Source organism: Staurois parvus, unplaced genomic scaffold, assembly GCF_062004578.1.
Source record: "Staurois parvus isolate SC_StPar_1 unplaced genomic scaffold, SC_StPar_1.0 ptg000034l, whole genome shotgun sequence".
Classification (NCBI taxonomy): Eukaryota; Metazoa; Chordata; class Amphibia; order Anura; family Ranidae; genus Staurois; species Staurois parvus.
In genome coordinates this window covers 2,643,785-2,664,080 of record NW_028317830.1, presented here as the reverse complement: position 1 = coordinate 2,664,080, position 20,296 = coordinate 2,643,785, and the positions used below count along the sequence as shown (strand labels likewise).

General features: G+C 44.0%; 1 protein-coding gene across 1 annotated transcript in view; it reads left to right on the top strand.

The window, feature by feature from the left end:
- The window catches only part of LOC149470701 (uromodulin-like), an 80,626-nt gene that overhangs the window by 32,718 nt on the left and 27,612 nt on the right, over positions 1-20,296 (top strand). The window contains exons 9-12 of the mRNA XM_089661618.1: positions 2,217-3,035; positions 5,166-5,279; positions 18,139-18,341; positions 19,310-19,464. Of these exons, the coding sequence (XP_089517744.1) occupies positions 2,217-3,035; positions 5,166-5,279; positions 18,139-18,341; positions 19,310-19,464 (1,291 nt within the window). The remainder of the gene's footprint in view (positions 1-2,216; positions 3,036-5,165; positions 5,280-18,138; positions 18,342-19,309; positions 19,465-20,296) is intronic.

The following is a 20,296-nucleotide window of genomic DNA, read 5'->3' as shown; positions in this document are numbered from 1 at the left end:
TGATCCGTCGCATACCACCTCATCAGTGAAGCATGGTGGTGGTAGTGTCATGGCGTGGGCATGTATGGCTGCCAATGGAACTGCTTCTCTTGTATTTATTGATGATGTGACTGCTGACAAAAGAAGCAGGATGAATTCTGAAGTGTTTCGGGCAATATTATCTGCTCATATTCAGCCAAATGCTTCACAACTCATTGGACGCTTCACAGTGCAGATGGACAATGACCCAAAGCATACTGCAAAAGACACCAAAGAAGTGGAATGTTATGCAATGGCCAAGTCCATCACCTGACCTGAATCCGATTGAGCATGCATTTCACTTGCTGAAGACAAAACTTAAGGGAAAATGCCCCAAGAACAAGCAGGAACTGAAGACAGTTGCAGTAGAGGCCTGGCAGAGCATCACCAGGGATGAAACCCAGCGTCTGGTGATGTCTATGCGTTCCACACTTCAGGCTGTAATTGACTGCAAAGGATTTGCAACCAAGTATTAAAAAGTGAAAGTTTGATTTATGATTATTATTCTGTCCCATTACTTTTGGTCCCTTAACAAGTGGGAGGCACATATGCAAACTGTTGTAATTCCTACACCGTTCACCTGATTTGGATGTAAATGCCCTCAAATTAGAGCTGACAGTCTGCAGTTAAAGCACATCTTGTTTGTTTCATTTCAAATCCATTGTTTTGGTGTATAGAGCCAAAAATGTTAGAATTGTGTCGATGTCCCAATATTTATGGACCTGACTGTATTTGGGGGGATTCAGCTTACCCCCCTTTATCAGGGCTTAGCTAAATGGCTTTTGGGAAAACAAGTTTGGAATAGGATCAGAATAATTGTGTTCTAAAAGTCTTCGTTCTCCTTCAGCAACTTTTGAACACGACATGGAGATTGAGATGTGTGGTGCACAATTATCCTGATCTCATTTCCAGCTCAAGTCCTCTAAAAGCCAGTCTCTTAAGCCCTGATGATGAGGTTGGGCTGAGACTCCCGAAAAACATTGGCTATGGAGTTCATTGCAGGTTTTAAAAACGATATAGATACAGGTATAAAACCTTCTGTTTGGATTTTATATACCGATGTGATGGTCCAAACCTTTGATCCAACTATTATACCGATTGCCCAAATCTACCTGCAGAGGTCCCTCGTTGTATGGAAGCAGGCTACACATCATCCAAAACCAATCATAGGTACCGAATAGAATCCACATAGGGTCCCAGAGCTATTCAATACACCATCCCAATTTGAAATTACTGACATCAAGGAAGGAAATGATAAGGAATCTATCAAATCTGAAATTCAATTTGTTGCACAAAGCATTTGCCATAGAAGAAAAGAAAATATAAAGAAAATAGCTAGGAACTATGCAGTACAATACATATAAAACCTTATTCTCTGTATTGTCTCTATCTCATCTGTTTTAGTGTGGGAACCAGGCTCCAACCCAAGGCTTCCAGATGTTCTCAAATGTAACACTTTTATTTTTCCTTATGGCTAACAATTCTTTAAAGGTTTATTGAAGTTGAACCGATCCAACAACTTCAGATGGATTAGATGCAAGGTTTTGTTGAAAGCATGGGGGAAAGTCATCTATTACTATGTTTAAAATGGTTCATGGAGGTTTAGATGAAGTCATGACCATTGTTGCTTCTGAAATAATATGAAAGATTTCCCCCCAGAAGCTTATAAGGTTCTTGCATAACCATATACTGTACATTAGGTTGCCTACTTGTTGCTGTGCTATTTTAAAGCAGTTGATTGTGGAATGTTTTAGAATGAATCTGCTTGAAAATAATACATCTTCCTAAAACATTGAGGGACCCGACTTCTATTTTCTCCCTCACTGACCCTCATTCTGACCCTACGTCCACCTATTACTCTTCTTATCTGGTGCTGAGATACCGTCATCTGTTAAACCCCAGAGATATGCAACACACTAGATCTGTTGTCAGAGACCTCTGTGACAGCCTCAGGGGGTCTAATGTGTTCAGCACGTCACAAGGCAGATGGGCCAGAGGGGAGGTCAGGTGGAGCGGCAAGAGGTAGAATATAGCTGTGTCTGGTGGGGGCAGCTTCTTTCATTGTACGTGACTGAAAAAGTCTTTCACAGCACCCAACCTATTAGAAAATGTTTGTCTGTACATTAGTTCACTGTATGTTTCTATTTTGTAGAAATCCACCTACCCAAAAAAACACATTTTTTTTCTTTTTTTTTTAGGAACTTGTTCTGATTCTGACTGCCACCCACATGCCACTTGTTCAGAATTTGGAGGATACGGGGAGTGCACATGTAAAGAGGGATTTTCTGGAGACGGAACAACTTGTACTGATATAGATGAATGTCAGGAGTATTACACCAACAAATGTCAGAATTATGGTAGTGGTTCCTGTGTGAACACTGTCGGATCTTACACCTGTAATTGTAACACCGGGTTTGAGTATAAAGAAGAATTTGGCTGTGTAGATATTGATGAGTGTGCGGACAGATCTCTGCATTACTGTGATCCAGTAGCTATATGTACAAATTATAATTATGGACCTTACTACACCTGTACTTGTCCCTATGGATATGATGGAGATGGAAGACACTGTGAGGTGAATGAATGCCAACAAGGAACTCCATGTGGCTCTAATGAAGAATGCGTTAAGTACAATGGATCCTATTCCTGTATTGACCCTTGCTCCAACCACACCGAACTCAATGATCCCTGGCGCAGTACTTCTAATACATATAATTATAATGACTGGTATAATTGTGACAATGGCATGTCTGGCTGGTATCGGTTTAAAGGAACATATGACCAGCAAATCCCTGAGCACTGCGTACCACAATACAGCTGTGGGACTACTCTCCCCATTTGGATGAACGGATTCCACCCTAAAGGCAGTGATGGCATTGTTAACCGTACAATGTGTTCCAACTGGTATGATGGATGCTGCACACAACCTTTTAGTATTTCTGTGAAAATGTGTCCGGGAGGATTTTATGTGTATAAGCTACAGAGTCCACCGAGCTGCAACTTCGCCTATTGTACAGGTAAGTACTGACACAAAGCATCATTCAGTGTGTTATCTTTATATATATATTTATATATACACTGCTCAATAAAATGAAAGGAAGACTTTTAATTAGTGTATAGCATCAAGTGAATGAAACTCCTAGGATATTGATCTGGTCAGTGGCACCCTGACTGCCATTAGGTATGGGTATGAAATCCTTGGACCCATTGTCAGACACTATGCTGGTGCAGTGGGTCCTGGGTTCCTCCTTCCTCATGTGGCATAAGTATGCAGGCAGTTCCTGGAGGATTGATACCATTGAATGGCCCCCATGCTTGCCTGACCTAAATCCAATAGAACACCTCTGGGATACCATGTTTTGGTCCATCCAACGCCACCAGGTTGCACCTCAGACTGTCCAGGAGCTCAGTGATGCCCTGGTCAAGATATGAGAAGAAATACCCCAGGACACCATCCATGGTCTCATTAGGAGCATGCCCCGACATTGTCAGGCATGCACACAAGCACGTGGAGGCCATACAAACTACTGAGGACCATTCTGAGTTGCTGCAATAAGATTTAAGCAAAATGGACTAGCTGGCTGCATAATTTTTTCACTTTGATTTTCAGGGTATCTTTGAATTCGGACCTCTGTAGGTTGACAACTTTCATTGCCATTAAAAAATGGGGCATCCCTACGTTCCTAACAGATTACCCAGTACATATCAGTATATACAGTATATCCAGCATGAAATTTTTCCCCATTGAGATCTGATGTGTCTTCAAAGTGTTCCTTTAATTTTTTGTAGCAATGTATATATATATATACTATACTGCCAAAAGTATTGGGCGGCCGGACTTTCCACGCACATGAACTTTAGTGACATCCCAGTCTAAGTCCGTCGGGTTCAATATTGAGTTGGCCCCACCCTTTGCAGCTATAACAGCTTCAACTCTTCTGGGAAGGCCGTCCACAAGGTTTAGGAGGCTGTCTATGGGAAGGTTGGACCATTCTTCCAGAAGCACATTTGTCAGGTCAGGCACTGATGTCGGGGGAGGAGGCCTGGCTCACAGTCTCCATTCAAATTCATCCCAAAGGTGTTCTATGAGGTTGAGGTCAGGACTCTGTGCAGGACAGTCAAGTTCCTTCACCCAAAACGTGCTCATCCATGTCTTTATGCACCTTGCTTTGTGCACTGGTGCACAGCCATGTTGGAAAAGGAAGGGACCATCCCCAAACTCTTCACACAAAGTTGGGAGCCTGACATTGTCCAAAATGTCTTGGTATGCTGATGCCTTAAGTGTTAAGAGTTGCCTTCACTGGAACTAGGGGGCTAAGCCCAACCCCAACCCCTGAAACACAGCCCCACACAATATTCCCCCCTCCACCTAACTTTACACTTGGCACAAGGCAGTCAGGCAAGTACCGTTCTCCTGGCAACCACCAAACCCTGACACGTCCATAGCATTGCCAGACAAAGAAGCGTAATTCATCACTCCAGATAACACGTCTCCACTGCTCTAGAGTCCGGTGGTGGTGTGCTTTACACCACGGCATCCGACGCTTTGCCTTGCTCTTGGTGATGGAAGGTTGGATGCAGCTGCTCAGCCATGGAAACCCATTCCATGAAGCTCTCTATGCATTGTTGTTGTGCTAATCTGAAGGCCACACCAAGTTTGGAGGTCTTTAGCTATTGACTCTGCTATTGACTGTGCGCTTCAGCATGCGCTGACCCCGCCCTGTCATGTGACGTGGCCTACCACTTGGTGGCTGAGTGGCTGTTGTTCCCAGTGGCTTCCACTTTGTTATAATCCCACTAACAGTTGAGTGTGGAATATTTAGTAGCCAGGAAATGTCACGGATGGACTTATTGCACATGTGGCCACCTATCACGGGACCACGCTTGGAGTCACTGAGCTCCTGAGAGCGACCCATTCTTTCCCCAATATTTGTAGAAGCAGTCTGCATGCCTAGGGGCTTGATTGTATACACCTGTGTCCATGGAGGGGATTGGAACACCTGAATCACATGATATGGAGGGGATTGGGACACCTGAATCACATGATTTGGAGGGGGTACCAATACTTTTGGCAATATAGTATAAGTAATTCTTATATATGTTCTCTTTCAGTTAATAAACCATTCTTTGTGTTCATTGTCTTCTAGAATCCCAATATAGCTGCTCAGGGGTGGACTGCGCTCTGGATGAAGAATGTAGAATTGTGGGCGGTGTTCCCGGCTGTTACTGTAAATATGGAACACAACTAGGAAATCTAGCAGGTAGGTTATAAAACATGAGGAGTTCTGTTTCATGGAAATTATAAATATAAGCTATTGTAACTTTTCTGAGCAGTTTATCCATGAAGGATTCACTAGCATTGGGGCCATTTTCCCTTGTGTTAGTCTTTTGCATTCTTCTGGCATATCACTCACCCTATGTCACTAGTGCAGTAAGCTGTCAAAACAGTTTTTAAGGATCCAGAGAGTCTGAAGTCCAAAAGTTTTATCATAAAAAAAACAACGGTCTGATGTGGTTTAGTGCCAGGCTGCATCCTGTTCTTCGGGGCTTCAGAAGCTGCAAATGATGAAAACTCAAGACTCCTTCTAATTCATGTATTCTAAGGAGAAACTGGTGGAAAACCACTGCTAAGAAAAATAATCCTGATAGCAAAGTATTGGCTGCTGAAAAAAATATTCAAAATTTCCTTACAAAAATAAAATTTACATAAATAAATACACATACCATACTCTCTGGTTTTTAACTGAACATAGCATAACAAGTTATTCCTTCAAAGAAGAAGAACACAATATCAACAAGAAAAAGAAACCAAAAGGAACATCCTCTGACCTTTACGGTCCAGAAAATTATAATGCGAAGAAACTTAGAGACTTTATGCAACTATATGACATTATATTCAAACAAGGAAAAGAGGCTCTCGTGACTATACTAACAAAAAAAATAAAAAATAAAAATCTTGTACTATAGGACATAAACTGATTACGACAAGGTTAAGAAACCTGATCTTCAGGCACTTGTGGCCTTTCTACAAAACAGTATTTCCTCAACAAAACCTAAGGGAGTGAAAGGAGATGAAAAGAAAACAGGAAAGATACCAACACCCACGATCAACAGATGGCAGCTACAGGCTTGATATTCCTCCACACCTTTATCCAAGCCCTTCGCCGCCACCTGTCTCTCTCAAGACCCCGAATTTTCCCAACCTCACCAAGAATGTCACACACCACCACCTGGACCTGAAGGACTTTCTGCCGAAGGGAGACCTGACACCGTGCATTCCACGTGAAGTAGCGGACCACTAGACAGACTAGAAAAAGAGTGTCAAAATCATAACTAGCATGGCTTTCTAATGCTCCATACACCCACTCTGCATAAGGCATGCAGTGCAGGAAGGGGATATCCAGAGCCCTTCCCACCTCTTTATACACCTCTACGTTAAAGGGGCACTGAAGCAAGAAGTGGTCCATACTCTCCACTTCACCCAGACACTCCAACCTCAGACAACCACGGTCATCCAGAGAACGGAACTTCAAGTTCCCCCTCACATAGAGTCTGCCGTGAAACGCGAGCCAGGCCTGGTCCCTAAATTTCAAGGGTATCCGTTCCAAGTTAATCAAGCGCAAACCCTCCCTCATAACATGGCCTGGGCAATCCTTCAAGGCCAGTGGCACATGAAAGGCAGTGGCCACAATCCTCTCACCCAGGACTTTCCTAGAGAGAGACCTGACCTCCCCTGCCGTCACACACCACCGCCTAAGTAATTTCAGGCTCAGGGCAGCATAAGTTGAGAGCTTACCATATCTGACCCTCAGGCTTCTCACTGGACCACCACTCTCCCAACAGCTCAGAAAAGGACTAAACCAGGCCCGAAAAAGGCCCACCCATGCAGGCGGTCTCTCTGCAAGCATGTTACCAAAGTTATGTTTCAAGAACATCAGAGAGAAAAAAACAATTGGGTTGACCATGCCTAGGCCACCCTCCCGCCTGGATAGGTAGGTCACATTCCTCTTAACAAGGTTCAGTCTGCTCCCCCATAACATCTGGAACTGTAGACCCTCGTATAGAGAGACTCTGGCAAGAGACAAACAAAACTAACATATAAAAAGATGGGGACCAGGTAAGTCTTTATCAAATCGACCCTTTCCCTTAAGGAGAGCTGCCATCCTTTCCAGCATCTTACTTTGACCTCGGCATTGGTCAGCTTGGCCTCCCAATTTGATTTGCTGTAATCATCTGAGCCAAATTCAATGCCTAAAATTTTGATCTTTCTCTGAGGCTCCGGGAAGGCATCCGAAAGTGGAAAGAACTCACCTTCCCTACCCATCCAGAAAGCTTCACTCTTATCCTGGTTGACCTTGGAGCCAGATGCCTCGGAATACCGCTCTATCACCGAGACCACCTCCTGCGCCTCTTCGGACCCGGAGATAAAGACAGAAACGTCATCAGCATAGGCCACGACCCTCCAAGGCAACCCCCCAAAAATGCCCACCGGCGCCCCGCCCAATGCCCCACCATCTAGCCTTCTGACGAAGGGGTCAATAGCAAAGACATAGAGCAAGGGACTCAGAGGACACCCCTGGCGCACCCCAGAGCCAACCTCAAAGGGACGTCCAACCCAACCATTCCCCAACATGAAGCTTTCTGCCTCTTTATATAAAGTTTTAAGCCATCCAATAAACCTCCCCTCCAAGCCATACCTGTCAAGAAGATGCCAGAGGTACTCATGATCAACCCGATCGAAAGCCTTTGCCTGGTCCAATGCTAGTAGATACTTTCCACAACCATCAGCTCTGCACCGCTCCAGAACCTCCCGGACAGCTAACACCACTGTAAATGTGCTCCTGCCCTGAACCGAACAGTGCTGCTGACCTGAGAGTAACTTGCCTGCCACTGACGACAGGCGCCAGAACAAAATCTTGGCCAGAATCTTCCTATCGACATTGAGAAGGCTAATGGGGCGCCAATTCCCAATCATCGAAGGATCCTTACCTTTTGACAGTAAGATCACAGAAGATTGTCTCATGGAGGGAGGGAGTGATCCCTCCTCCAGACAGCAGTTGAAAACCTCCGCGAGATGAGGTGCCAAGCTATTTTTAAAGGTCTTAAACTCTGCCGTCAAGCCATCTGGTCCTGGTGTCTTTTTTATGGCCAGACTATCTATGGCTTTGACCACCTCTTCTACTGTGATCTCACCAGTCAAACTTGCAAGCAAAATGTTCCCCTCCAGACCTGGTGTAGTATCCAGAAAGCTCAACATCCTTGCCCGGTCGAGGAGCCTCTTCCCCAAAAGTTCCTTATAAAAAGACCTTGAGACCTCCAAGATCCCTGACCTGGATTTTGCCAAGGATCCTGTACTGTCCCTTAGGCCAGTTACCATCTTAACTGCTGCTCTTTCCCTGCAATTCTGGTAAGGGTCGGGCAAATGGTACTTCCCATAATCCCTCTCCAGAACCAGGGAAGCAAGCCGGTCGTACTGGCACTTCTTGAGAAGAAGCTTCACCTCCGAGATGGCCCCAGGATCTCCACCATTGGAGACAAGGTGGTCAAGCCTCCTCCGCAGCTGCTGGTAGGCAATATACTTATCAAGCTGTTTCTTTTTACCTATGGTCTTGAAAAACCTGCTGAACCGCACTTTAGCAAGCTCCCACCATTCCGACTTACTGTTGCAAAAATCCAGAATAGTTTCCTGAGCCTGAAATAATTCCTCAAAGGATCGTCTCACCTCCTCATTGTCCAGCAGGGCCGAATTCATTCTCCAGATACCCCTCCCCTTCAGTGGTGTATCTGAAGCATTCAAAGCCACAGTTAACATAAGGTGATCGGAGAACTCCACCGCCCGACACACAGGCGCCGAGAAGTTAGAGTCCCCCTTTAAAAAAAACCTATCTATTCTACTCTCACATTTACCTCTCCTATATGTGAAGCCTGTGCTGTCTGGGTTGCGCTTAATTAAGGCATCCTCCAGACCTGCTTCCCTGACTATCTTATTCAGAAAAACGCTTTCATATCCCAGCCTGTCATTGGAGCCTTTCCTGTCCTTGGGCCTAGTAACGGTGTTAAATTCCCCTCCAAAGACAATCTGCCGGGACGTAAAAAGGAAAGGCCTAATCTTTGTGAAGAGGCATTTCCTATCCCACTTAGTCTGAGGACCATAGATATTAATGAGCCTTAGCTCTTGCCCCCTCACAAGGACGTCTAGTACCAAACACCTTCCAATCTCAACCTCAATGATCCGCCGGCACGTTACCATGCCGGAAAAAAGCACCGCAACTCCGCTGTAAGGCTCAGCCGCAAGAGACCAAAAGGAAGGACCACGCCTTCATTCCCTCTTAGCCAGATGGACATCAGCCAAACTACACAACCGGGTCTGTTGCAAAAATAAAATGTCAGCTTCCATCCCACTGAGCAAAAATTAGGCTGTACTCCTAGCACTTACAGATTTTAGGCTGGCAACATTAATGGTTGCCACGTTTAACGGAGCGGGAACTGCCATTAAGATAACGGAGGTGGACGTTTCTTAACCTTATCCTTCTCTGTTTCTGCAGGGGGCCTAGCCCTCTTGAGAGACCCCCCAGCCTCCTCATCTTCCATGGGGGAGAGGGATCCAAAGTCCAGCTCATCCCCTGAAAGTATGTCAAACCTGTTTCTCAGCTGTAAACCACCCCCAGAGGCTACAGAGCCCCTAGGACGGCGTGGAAGCAAAACTGGAGGAGTTGCCACTAAGGGCCTCTGGGACCCTCCTGTCCCTTTAGCTATCTCCCCACGCTTTTTACGAACCGGGGGAACAGTCACACAAGGATCAGACGGCACCTGGGAAGATGTCGAAACAGGGGGAGATATTACAGCCGGGTGAGGTACAGACACATTAGGGGATACACCTGGTGTCACTGGCATAGGGGTATCAGAGACACCCAAATCGCTAGGAGGTGGGTCCGCACCTCTCTCCTCCGAATCCATCCTCTCTAACTCCTCCTCAATCCCAGGCAAGTTGTGCAGTGCTTCAGGGCATTGATTATATGAGTGACCCATTCGTAAACATAGGTTGCACCTTATGAGGTTACAATCTCTAGCTACATGACCTATGTCCTGACACAGGGAGCACTTCAACACTACACAAGATGCCGCAAAGTGCTCCCTGCTACCACACCTGTGACAAACCTTTGGTTGCCCCGCATAAAAGACAACCAAGCGATCTTTACCTATAAAAGCTGAAGTGGGTAAATGCTTTACTACGTTATCCTCCACGTGTAGCTTGACCGTAGCTGACCAGCCCCCCATCCAAATGCCCCTGTCATCTAGGATTTTCCTTAAGGGGGCCAACACATCACCAAAATGCCCTAACCATACTGCTATATCTGCAGACGGGATGGATTCGTTACGAACCAATATCGTCACATTTTTAACTAAAGGCTATCTAGATACCACCTTGGGCGCAAGGTTTTCCCACCTGGGGGTCCCTCTCCACTCCCTCTCATATCTCATCCAAAAAAGATCTAAGCCTTCTGCCCTTTGGAAAGACACGTCAAATTCCCCCATTCCCACTGTCGCTATAAAGGCAAAAATGTCTGAAGCTTTGAAGCCCATCTCAAGGATCCTATCGATCACCTCCCTCCTGCCTGGGGGGGGGGGGGGGTTCCCACCAACCCACCGTATTTGCACTACATTTCTCCTTTTAGTAGGGGCAACAGATCTCCCAAGCTGAGTTATTGGTGGTCTCACCTCACCCTGCACACCCCTCAGGGCTGCGGAGTAGTTCATGACCCTGGCTGCAGAAGTTAGGTTTGCCCCTGCTCCAGCTGCCACATTACTAGCTGTGACTGACATCCGTGGAGAATCTGTGCTGCTACCAGCAGCTACCATGGTGCCAGCCGAGACCAGCACCCCCTGGGGACCCGCAACACCCCCAGACCCAATGCTGCGCCGACCGGGACAGATACCCCTAGATGTGAGTCAGCACCATGCTCCCCCACCGGCAAGGAGCCGGACATAGACATTACCTGAGGAGATGCCTCCATTTTTGCAGAGGCTCCCTCCAGCAGACAGTCGGCCGGAAATGCAGGCACAGGGAGAGCCATGACAGCTTCCACTGCTGGCAAAACACCGGTCGGAAGCGCCAATGCAGGGGGGACCACAACAGACTCCACCAGCACAATACCAGCCGGGATCACTTGTGCAGGGGGAGCCACCACAGGCTCAGACACCTGCACTGCATTGCCCGGAGCAATCAATGCAGGAGCCGTGACAGGTGCCACCTCCAGCAATGAACCAGACAGGATGGCCACCGCAGGGGGATTAGCGAGGCATCTCGGCACCGGTAAGTTACCCGCCGGGATAGTAAGTATGGGCGAGGACCCAGCTGCCTCAAAGGCTCCCTCCGGCACCACACAGGCCGGGATCGCCGATGCAGAGGGAGGTACAACTGGACCCAGCGCCTGTACAGCGCCGGCCGAAACACCCAACGCAGGGGGGAACATGACAGCTCCCATCTCCGGCAATACACCGGTCGGGGTATCAAAAGCAGGGGGAGCCATGACAGGTTCAAAAGGTCCCGCTGGCATACTGCCAGCCAGGACCGTTAGTGCAAGGGGAGCCGTGACAGGCTGGAGTCAGTGCATCAAGAGCCACCACACAGACGGATCCTGGACATGGGCTTCAAATGTCGTATTCCTCTTGTCAAGCCGCTCCTGAACAACAAACAACGTCAGAAGAGTCTTACCTGGGCTAAAGAAAAACAGACCTGGTCTGCTGCTCAGTGGTCCAAAGTCCTCTTTTCTGATGAGAGCAACTTTTGCATCTCATTTGGAAACCAAGGACCCAGAGTATGGAGGAAGAATGGAGAGGCCCAAGGACCCCGAGTATGGAGGAAGAATGGAGAGGCCCAAGGACCCCGAGTATGGAGGAACAATGGAGAGGCTCAAGGACCCCGAGTATGGAGAAACAAGGGAGAGGTCCAAAGACCCCAAGTATGGAGGAAGAATGGAGAGGCCCAAGCACCCCGAGTACGGAGGAAGAATGGAGAGGCACACACTGCAAGATGCTTGAAGTCCAGTGTGAAGTTTCCACAGTCTGGGTTGATTTGGGGAGCCATGTCATCTGCTGGTGTTGGCCCACTGTGCTTCATTAAGTCCAGGTGCAATGCAGCCGTCTACCAGGAGATTTTGGAGCACTTCATGCTTCCTTCCACAGATGAGCTTTATGGGGATGCTGACTTCATTTTCCAGCAGGACTTGGCACCGCCCACACTGCCGAAAGCACCAAAACCTGGTTCAATGACCGTGGGATTACTGTGCTTGATTGACCAGCAAACTTACCTGACCTGAACCCCATAGAGAATCTATGGGGCATTGCCAAGAGAAAGATGAGAGACATGAGACCGAACAATGCAGAAGAGCTGAAGGCCGCTATTGAAGCATCCTGGTCTTCCATAACACCTCAGCAGTGCCACAGGCTGATAGCTTCCATGCCACGCCGCATTGAGGCAGTAATTGCTGCAAAAGGGGTTCAAACCAAGTACTGAGTACATATGCAGCTTCTACTTTTCAGAGGTGCGATATTGTTATCTGTACAATCCGTGTTTTATTGATTGCATGGAATATTCTCATTTTCTGAGATTGTGGATTTGGGGTTTTCATGAGCTGTAAGCCATAATCATCACAATGATGACAAATCACGGCTGGAACTATCTTGCTTTGCATGGAATGAGTCTCATATATTAGTTTCACCTTTTAAGTTGCTGCACTGAAATAAATGAACTTTTGCACCATATTCTCATTTTTCGAGTTTCACCTGTATGTTTATTGTTCTTAAATTAAACTATTTTGATTCTAGTTTCCTTTACGTTTTCTTTCACCCTTTGGTTCCCAGATTTTTTCCAAGGAGTCTGTGCAGACCATTCTTATGTTAAGAAATGGCTAACTGGAGTCATTGCATTCTTTTAAGGAGACACTTTTGCCCAAAAGCCCAGTTTGGGAGCCATCACAGATCCTTTCATCCAAGCCCTTTCAAAATATTTGAATACAACAGGCACAACTGCTAGCTGGAGCACTGACAATTAAAAAAAAAAAGTTAAAATTATTTTATTAATATTTTTTTTTTTTAATGTAAAAAATGCAGTTAACCCAGATAGGACCATTTTCGGCTCAGCCAGGCAAATTCTATTAACAAACAAGTTATCATTCAGCTTTGAGAATACTGATGCTTGATAAGTGAACACGCAATGGTAGAAAACTACATAGTAGCCTGTACTAGTCTGGAATATTTGGGGAGGATCATTATGCACACTTTTTAATTTTGACAAATAATGTAAAAACAATGTTTTAAAATAAATATGTTCTGACTTATAATGGTCAAATAGTGCTAAAGGTCCATTTGTTTTCTTTATATCAGTTTCTGTGTCTTTGCTGAGCCGCTTAGATTTCAGGATCAAGCTGTACTGAGAACAGGGGTGGACTGACCATTTGGAAACTCAGACACTGCCCGAGGGCCAGGGGTCATTAGGGGACCCCATGAGATGCCCCTGGTACCTTTTCCATAGGCTGGGCAAGCAAGGACACAGGGGCCCCATGATCCCCTATTGCCCAGGGGCCCCATGAGTTGTCAGTTCGCCTCTGACTGAGAACATTTCTTACTATCCAAATCAGCACTAATCCATGCCCCCTCTTTGTTCTAAGCCACACCCCCAGCCATTCTACTTCCAAATGCCAAATCCTTAGTGGCCAAAAAAGCTTGAGTCATTTTACATTTAAATGGCAAGGGGTGGGGCATAGCATTAAGAGGGGTGGAGCTTAGTGGTGACCTGGGCAGAAGTCGGATCCTCGATATATCCAGGGTGTTGAGTCCAATTTGAAGTATAACAAATGTACTTCCATGCCCAGTGCCTGCACTTCAGCAGCCGTGTCACCTTACTGCACAACAGGTTCAGTTTAATCAAAGAACTTGATTTTCCTTAGTTCAAACTGAAAAAGTTAGGAATAAAGATATGGAAATGTGCATGTCCCTCTTTCCCCAAGAATACTGGGTACTATGCTTGTCACTGAATGGCACCAATGCGCATGGTCTTCAGCTCTAAACAGGTTCTTTTAAAGCATATCTCCATATAAAATGACTCTTCCCTTTAAAAGTCAGTTTTTGTGTTAATGGACATCGTTATTAGAGATGAGCGAATTATTCAAAAATTCGATTCGGCTGATTCGCCGAATTTGCGGGAGAAATTCGATTTGATGCAAATTTATTTGCTGCGAATTTAACTTATTAAAAGGGTTTCTAGGCTTCAGAGAGCCTTTATATTAGTGCAGAACACTGTACCTTTAATTTAAATGTCCTTGGAGTCTGCTGGGGAAGAGAAATAATACTGTCAGTCAGTATGACATGCAGATGAGTGCCGTCGATCTTAGAATCACCGCACACTTCACTCATTTGGGCAGTCACGAAGTCAAGAAGAAGAAGAAGAATGAAAAGAAGAATGAGAAGAATGAAAAGAAGAATGAAAAGAAGAAGAATGAAAAGAAGAAGAAGAAGAATGAAAAGAAGAATGAAAAGAAGAAGAAGAAGAATGAAAAGAAGAAGAAAAAGTATGAAAAGAAGAATGAAAAGAAGAATGAGAAGAATGAAAAGAAGAATGAAAAGAAGAAGAATGAAAAGAAGAAGAAGAAGAATGAAAAGAAGAATGAAAAGAAGAAGAAGAATGAAAAGAAGAAGAAGAAGAATAAGAAGAATGAAAAGAAGAAGAAGAAGAATGAAAAGAAGATTGAGAAGAAGAATGAAAAGAAGAATGAAAAGAAGAATGAGAAGAATGAAAAGAAGAAGAAGAAGAATGAAAAGAAGAAGAAGAAGAATGAAAAGAAGAATGAAAAGAAGAAGAAGAAGAATGAAAAGAAGAATGAAAAGAAGAAGAAGAAGAATGAAAAGAAGAAGAAGAATGAAAAGAAGAATGAAAAGAAGAATGAAAAGAAGAATGAAAAGAAGAAGAAGAAGAAGAATGAAAAGAAGAAGAAGAATGAAAGGAAGAATGAAAAGAAGAAGAAGAAGAAGAAAAGAAGAAGAAGAATGAAAAGAAGAATGAAAAGAAGAAGAAGAAGAATGAAAAGAAGAATGAAAAGAAGAAGAAGAAGAATGAAAAGAAGAAGAAGAAGAATGAAAAGAAGAATGAAAAGAAGAATGAGAAGAATGAAAAGAAGAATGAAAAGAAGAAGAAGAATGAAAAGAAGAAGAAGAAGAAGTATGTAAAGAAGAATGAAAAGAAGAAGAAGAATGAAAAGAAGAAGAAGAAGAATGAAAAGAAGAAGAATGAAAAGAAGAAGAAGAGGAATGAAAAGAGGAAGAAGAAGAATGAAAAGAAGAATGAGAAGAAGAATGAAAAGAAGAAAGAAAAGAAGAATGAAAAGAAGAAGAAGAAGAATGAAAAGAAGAATGAAAAGAAGAAGAAGAAGAATGAAAAGAAGAAGAAGAAGAATGAAAAGAAGAATGAAAAGAAGAATGAGAAGAATGAAAAGAAGAATGAAAAGAAGAAGAAGAAGAATGAAAAGAAGAAGAAGAAGAATGAAAAGAAGAAGAAGAAGAATGAAAAGAAGAAGAAGAAGAATGAAAAGAAGAATGAAAAGAAGAAGAAGAATGAAAAGAAGAAGAAGAAGAATGAAAAGAAGAAGAATGAAAAGAAGAAGAAGAAGAAGAAGAAGAATGAAAAGAAGAAGAAGAATGAAAAGAAGAAGAATTCCAGTACAGCAAAAAGTGTATCTGCAGAGAGCTCCGCTATTTCTGACAGTTCTCTGACAGTTCCTTCACGTTTACAGCGGTTGAAACATTGTATCTATTTGTTTCCGAATAAAAACATCTGTATCCTAAATGGAAACAAATAGATACAATGTTTCAACCGCTGTAAATGTGAAGGAACTGTCAGAGAACTGTCAGAAATAGCGGAGCTCTCTGCAGTGACACTTTTTGCCGGCTGATCGGGGAAAATTCGATTCGTGCATCCGAAGTTTGCTAAAATTCGGATTCGGTGCGAATCAAATTTTTCCTAATATTCAAAACGAATTCCACTTCGCCAGGTTCGATTCGCTCATCTCTAATCGTTATCCTTTGCAGTACTGGTCTCCAGGGAGGACATGAGCGAAAAGAGGAGCTCTGTATGTCATTTTCCTGCTACAGTAGGGTAGTTAATACATTTCTTCCCCACTTCAGAGTACGCACAAAAGGTTATTTTAGGAGAAACCACACTAAGGAAAAAAAACAGTGAATGCGCTGGTTATTAAAGTCCCTCTGGACTCGCTGGTAATTGTAGTACACTAGGATTCATCTCTCAATATGGCGTTGCAGCTTTCTAAAACATCCACTGGTGGTGGCATCACATCTAAAAGCAGAGAGAAGAAGAGAGCGCACATCCACCCTAGAGTAATCCAGATTATTTATAAAAGCAATAATATACATTTTCAATGAATACTCACAAAAGAGGATGAGAATGAGGCATGTAACAGGACTCCACATTCAGTCCTGAGTGGCATCTGTAAGGTCTCAAGGAGATTCCAGGTGATCTTCTGCTGCTGTGTTGACGAAGGAATTCTCTAGTGCGCGGTGCTCGCTGGACCGGGTGCATGTGCAGTGGACTGGGCATGTCACGGCTGCAGCAGTTCCATCGCAGCGGGCTGTATGTATCCAGAGTCCCAGCTGACTCCCCAGGAGATCACCAGGAATCTCCACATATTGAGACCTTACAGCCACTCAGGAGCAGTGTGGGACCTCATTCTCATCCTCTTTTGCGGGTGTATTAATTGAGAATTTATATTATGGCTTTTATAAATAAACTGGATTACACTAGGGTGGATGTGCGCTCTTTTCTTCTCTCTGTTTTTAAAGGGTTATTCTAAACTGATAGCCAACCCCCATTCACTCATTAACTAAATGTAGTCAACATCATTTCCCCTCGCCCTCCAGGGGATTTACCTTCCTTCATGACCAGGTCATTTTTTTGCGTTACGGTGCTGCATTATTTTAACTGACGTTTTCTGCATCCAAATGAAATGTATGTCCTTATTTCCCCACGAATTGAGCTTTCTTTTGGTGGTATTTGATCGCCTGTGCATTTTTTATTTGTTGTGCTATAAGCAAAAAAAGACCAACTATTTTGAGAAAAAAAACAATATTTTGGACTTTATGCTCTAAAACATGTCCAGTAAAAAAATTAACAAAATCGAATTTCGTCATAAATTTAGGCCAAAATATATTCTGCGACATGTCTTTGCTAAAAAAAAAATCCCAATATGTGTAAATTAATTGATTTACGGGAATTTTTTTTTTACTAGTAATGGCGGCAATCAGCAACTTTTAGTGGACATTCTGACACTGGGGGAGGGGGGACTAACTTGATGTCACTGACACCCCAGTGACACCAATACAGTAATCAGTGCTAAAAAACAGCACTGATAATGTACAAATGGCACTGAGCAGGAAGGGGTTAATGTGAGGGGCGATCAAAGGGTTAATTGTGTGCTGAGAGTGTTTTACTAGGGGGTGGGGGGGTGTGCTTCACTGTAAGCACACTGATCTGGATGACTGTACTGTGCACAACCATCCCAAGCAGTGTGCTGGAGCTGACAGGGAGGAAGATCATTTGTAAACAAAACAATCTTAATCCCCGTTGGTGATCGCTGGTAATCAGCGGCCTCTGGCAGGTAATTACCGGCCGGGACCTGGTGATTGACATCCGAATGGCGGTGTGGGTGGGGCGCGTGTGGTTTGCGTGTGCCTCCTACCCGGAAATGCTAAATTACATATATATACACATGATTCTGTGCACAGGTGCCGCCCTGTGGCAGTCCTTAAGCAGTCAAGCAATCCTTGGTGAGTAAGGCAGATGAGTCAGATTGATGACAAAGTAGATCTGCCCATTATTCTCTCTCTTTCTTTTCAATTTAATTTTAATGGTGATGACCAATATATATATATATATATATCTAGGAATATCTGTGTTATTTTAATATGTTATATACCTTTCCTAAACATTGTATATCATACCTGGGCAGAATTCCTATGAGAATACCTGGGAAATGTACAAAATATTAAGCGTTTCATACTTTGACGCCCTATTTTCAGCATTCCATATGATCCTTCTTTCTACTTATGTAGATGGCCGTACACCACAAGTCACCTGTGGCCTGGGGAATATAGAAGTGAGATTCAGCAAATGTCTCCTGGAGCAGCGGGGATATAACACATCATCCATCCATCTGAGAGACTATTCCTGCCGAGGGAACATTGAACGAAGTGATAAAAGTTACATCACTTTCATCACACGGCCATCAAATGGTAGTTGTGGGGGATCCATTGGGGTACGTAGATGTCCTCTACATCTTTATCTGATTTTATATAATAGATAACTTGCTACACAGACTTCCTAATTCTAACAGTGAAGATATCATCCTGGAAACACAGAAAAATAAAATACATATTTGGATAAAACTAAAATGTTGCATTCATGGAATGTTTGCTTCACCATTGTCCCCATTTGTTTAACCAAAGGCTTCTCCTCCCCCATCACAAGTGAATGGGGATTGGATCTTTATAACAAGTTCCTAGTCTTGCAGTGAGTGTGAATGAAGACATGGCCATCACCGTATTCTTATATCACGTTCTGTATTCAGTTTTTTTTTCACTGGACTTCTTTATCAATAGACATGAATAAATGAGGACATGCAGTGACCCTGTCGTTATTCACACTAAGTAAATCAATGGTTATGTTATTTTTTAAAATAATTTTATGATTATATATGATGTAATTAAATCATATTAACGTGTTGGACATGCAATCATACATGAAATTATCTGTATTTCAAGAGACAACAAGAACAGAATGGAATTAAAATGAAGGATGTATCTGATTAGTTTTAAATATACAGCAGATTTCCTGTAGTGATCTGATAGCAGAAAACCACTAAGGGGGGATTTAGATAAAGCAAGTAAACCCCGGGATCTTCACCTACCCATCATCCCTTCTTCCCATTCTCTGTCCAACTGAAAGGTTACATTCTTGTGCATATGAATGTGAAATTAAGATCCTCAATTGATGGATATGAATGTGCGGTGAGAAGGTTTGATGCTGGGTATGCCCTAGCAACTTTTTAATAAGAATCAATAAAATGATTTGTATATCCCAAATGTTTAGAACAGATCGGGGTCAGCAGCTGTAACAATGTAACTGAGCCCTGGATTGCCCCTTGAAGAACAGTGAAAGTGAAAAAAGAAACATATTTTATCCTGGAATTGTTCTTTAATTTTTGCTGTAAATGTTATTTTTCAGAACGATGGAACTGATATCACATATACAAACACCGTATACCTAACACCACAATCTGACGGAGTGATTATTAGAGATGAGTACCCCATTGACTTTCATTGCTCTTATCCAATAAACACGGAGATCAACCTTCTAACCGCTGTCAGCACCTACGTAGTGTGAGTCACTTTTCCTTGGTACCTTTCCTATCTACAGGTGTAGTGCCGAATGAGCTGAGATCGCAGTTGTCCCTGCTTTGTCACCAAACTGCCTTAGGCTGGGAAGCTGATGATGTAGAATGAGCAGCAAATTGGTGCCAATATAAAGATTAGGCCACCATCCCTGACCTATAGTCAATTCTCCATGTGACTGTTGTCCCCCCAAGTCAGTGGTGCCTCCTGGAGACCAGACTAAGGTCTGTCATTGCTGGGTTCCTCACAACCAGAACTCTGAACAATGTCTGTCTCTGTCTGTTTCTACCCCTCACCTCACCCCTTCAGTCTCCTCTCGCATTACTAATCTATTAAGTGACATATCGGCATGGATGTCACTCCACTTCCTCAAACTCAATCTTTCCAAAACTGAGCTCTTAGTATTCCCCCAGCCCGTGCCCCCTCCCCTGACATCTCCATCAAGATCAATAACACAATCATCAGTCCCTCCCCTCATGCCAGGGTACTAGGTGTAATCCTAGACTCCCATCTGTCCTTTCAGCTCCAAATACAATCACTGTCCAAATCTTGTAGACTTCACCTCCTCAACATCTCCAAGATACTCCCGTTCCTAACCTCGGAAACCACTAAGCAACTTATTCCCTCCCTGGTTATCTCTCACCTTGAGTATTGTAACTCCCTCCTCATTGGCCGACCTCATCGCAGGCTATCCCCTCTTCAGTCTATCATGAATGCTGCTGCCAGACTTATCCACCTTACTAACCGTTCTGTATCTGCCACCCCTCTCTGCCAATCCCTGCACTGGCCTCCACTCAGTGCCCTCCACCCCTCTCTGCCA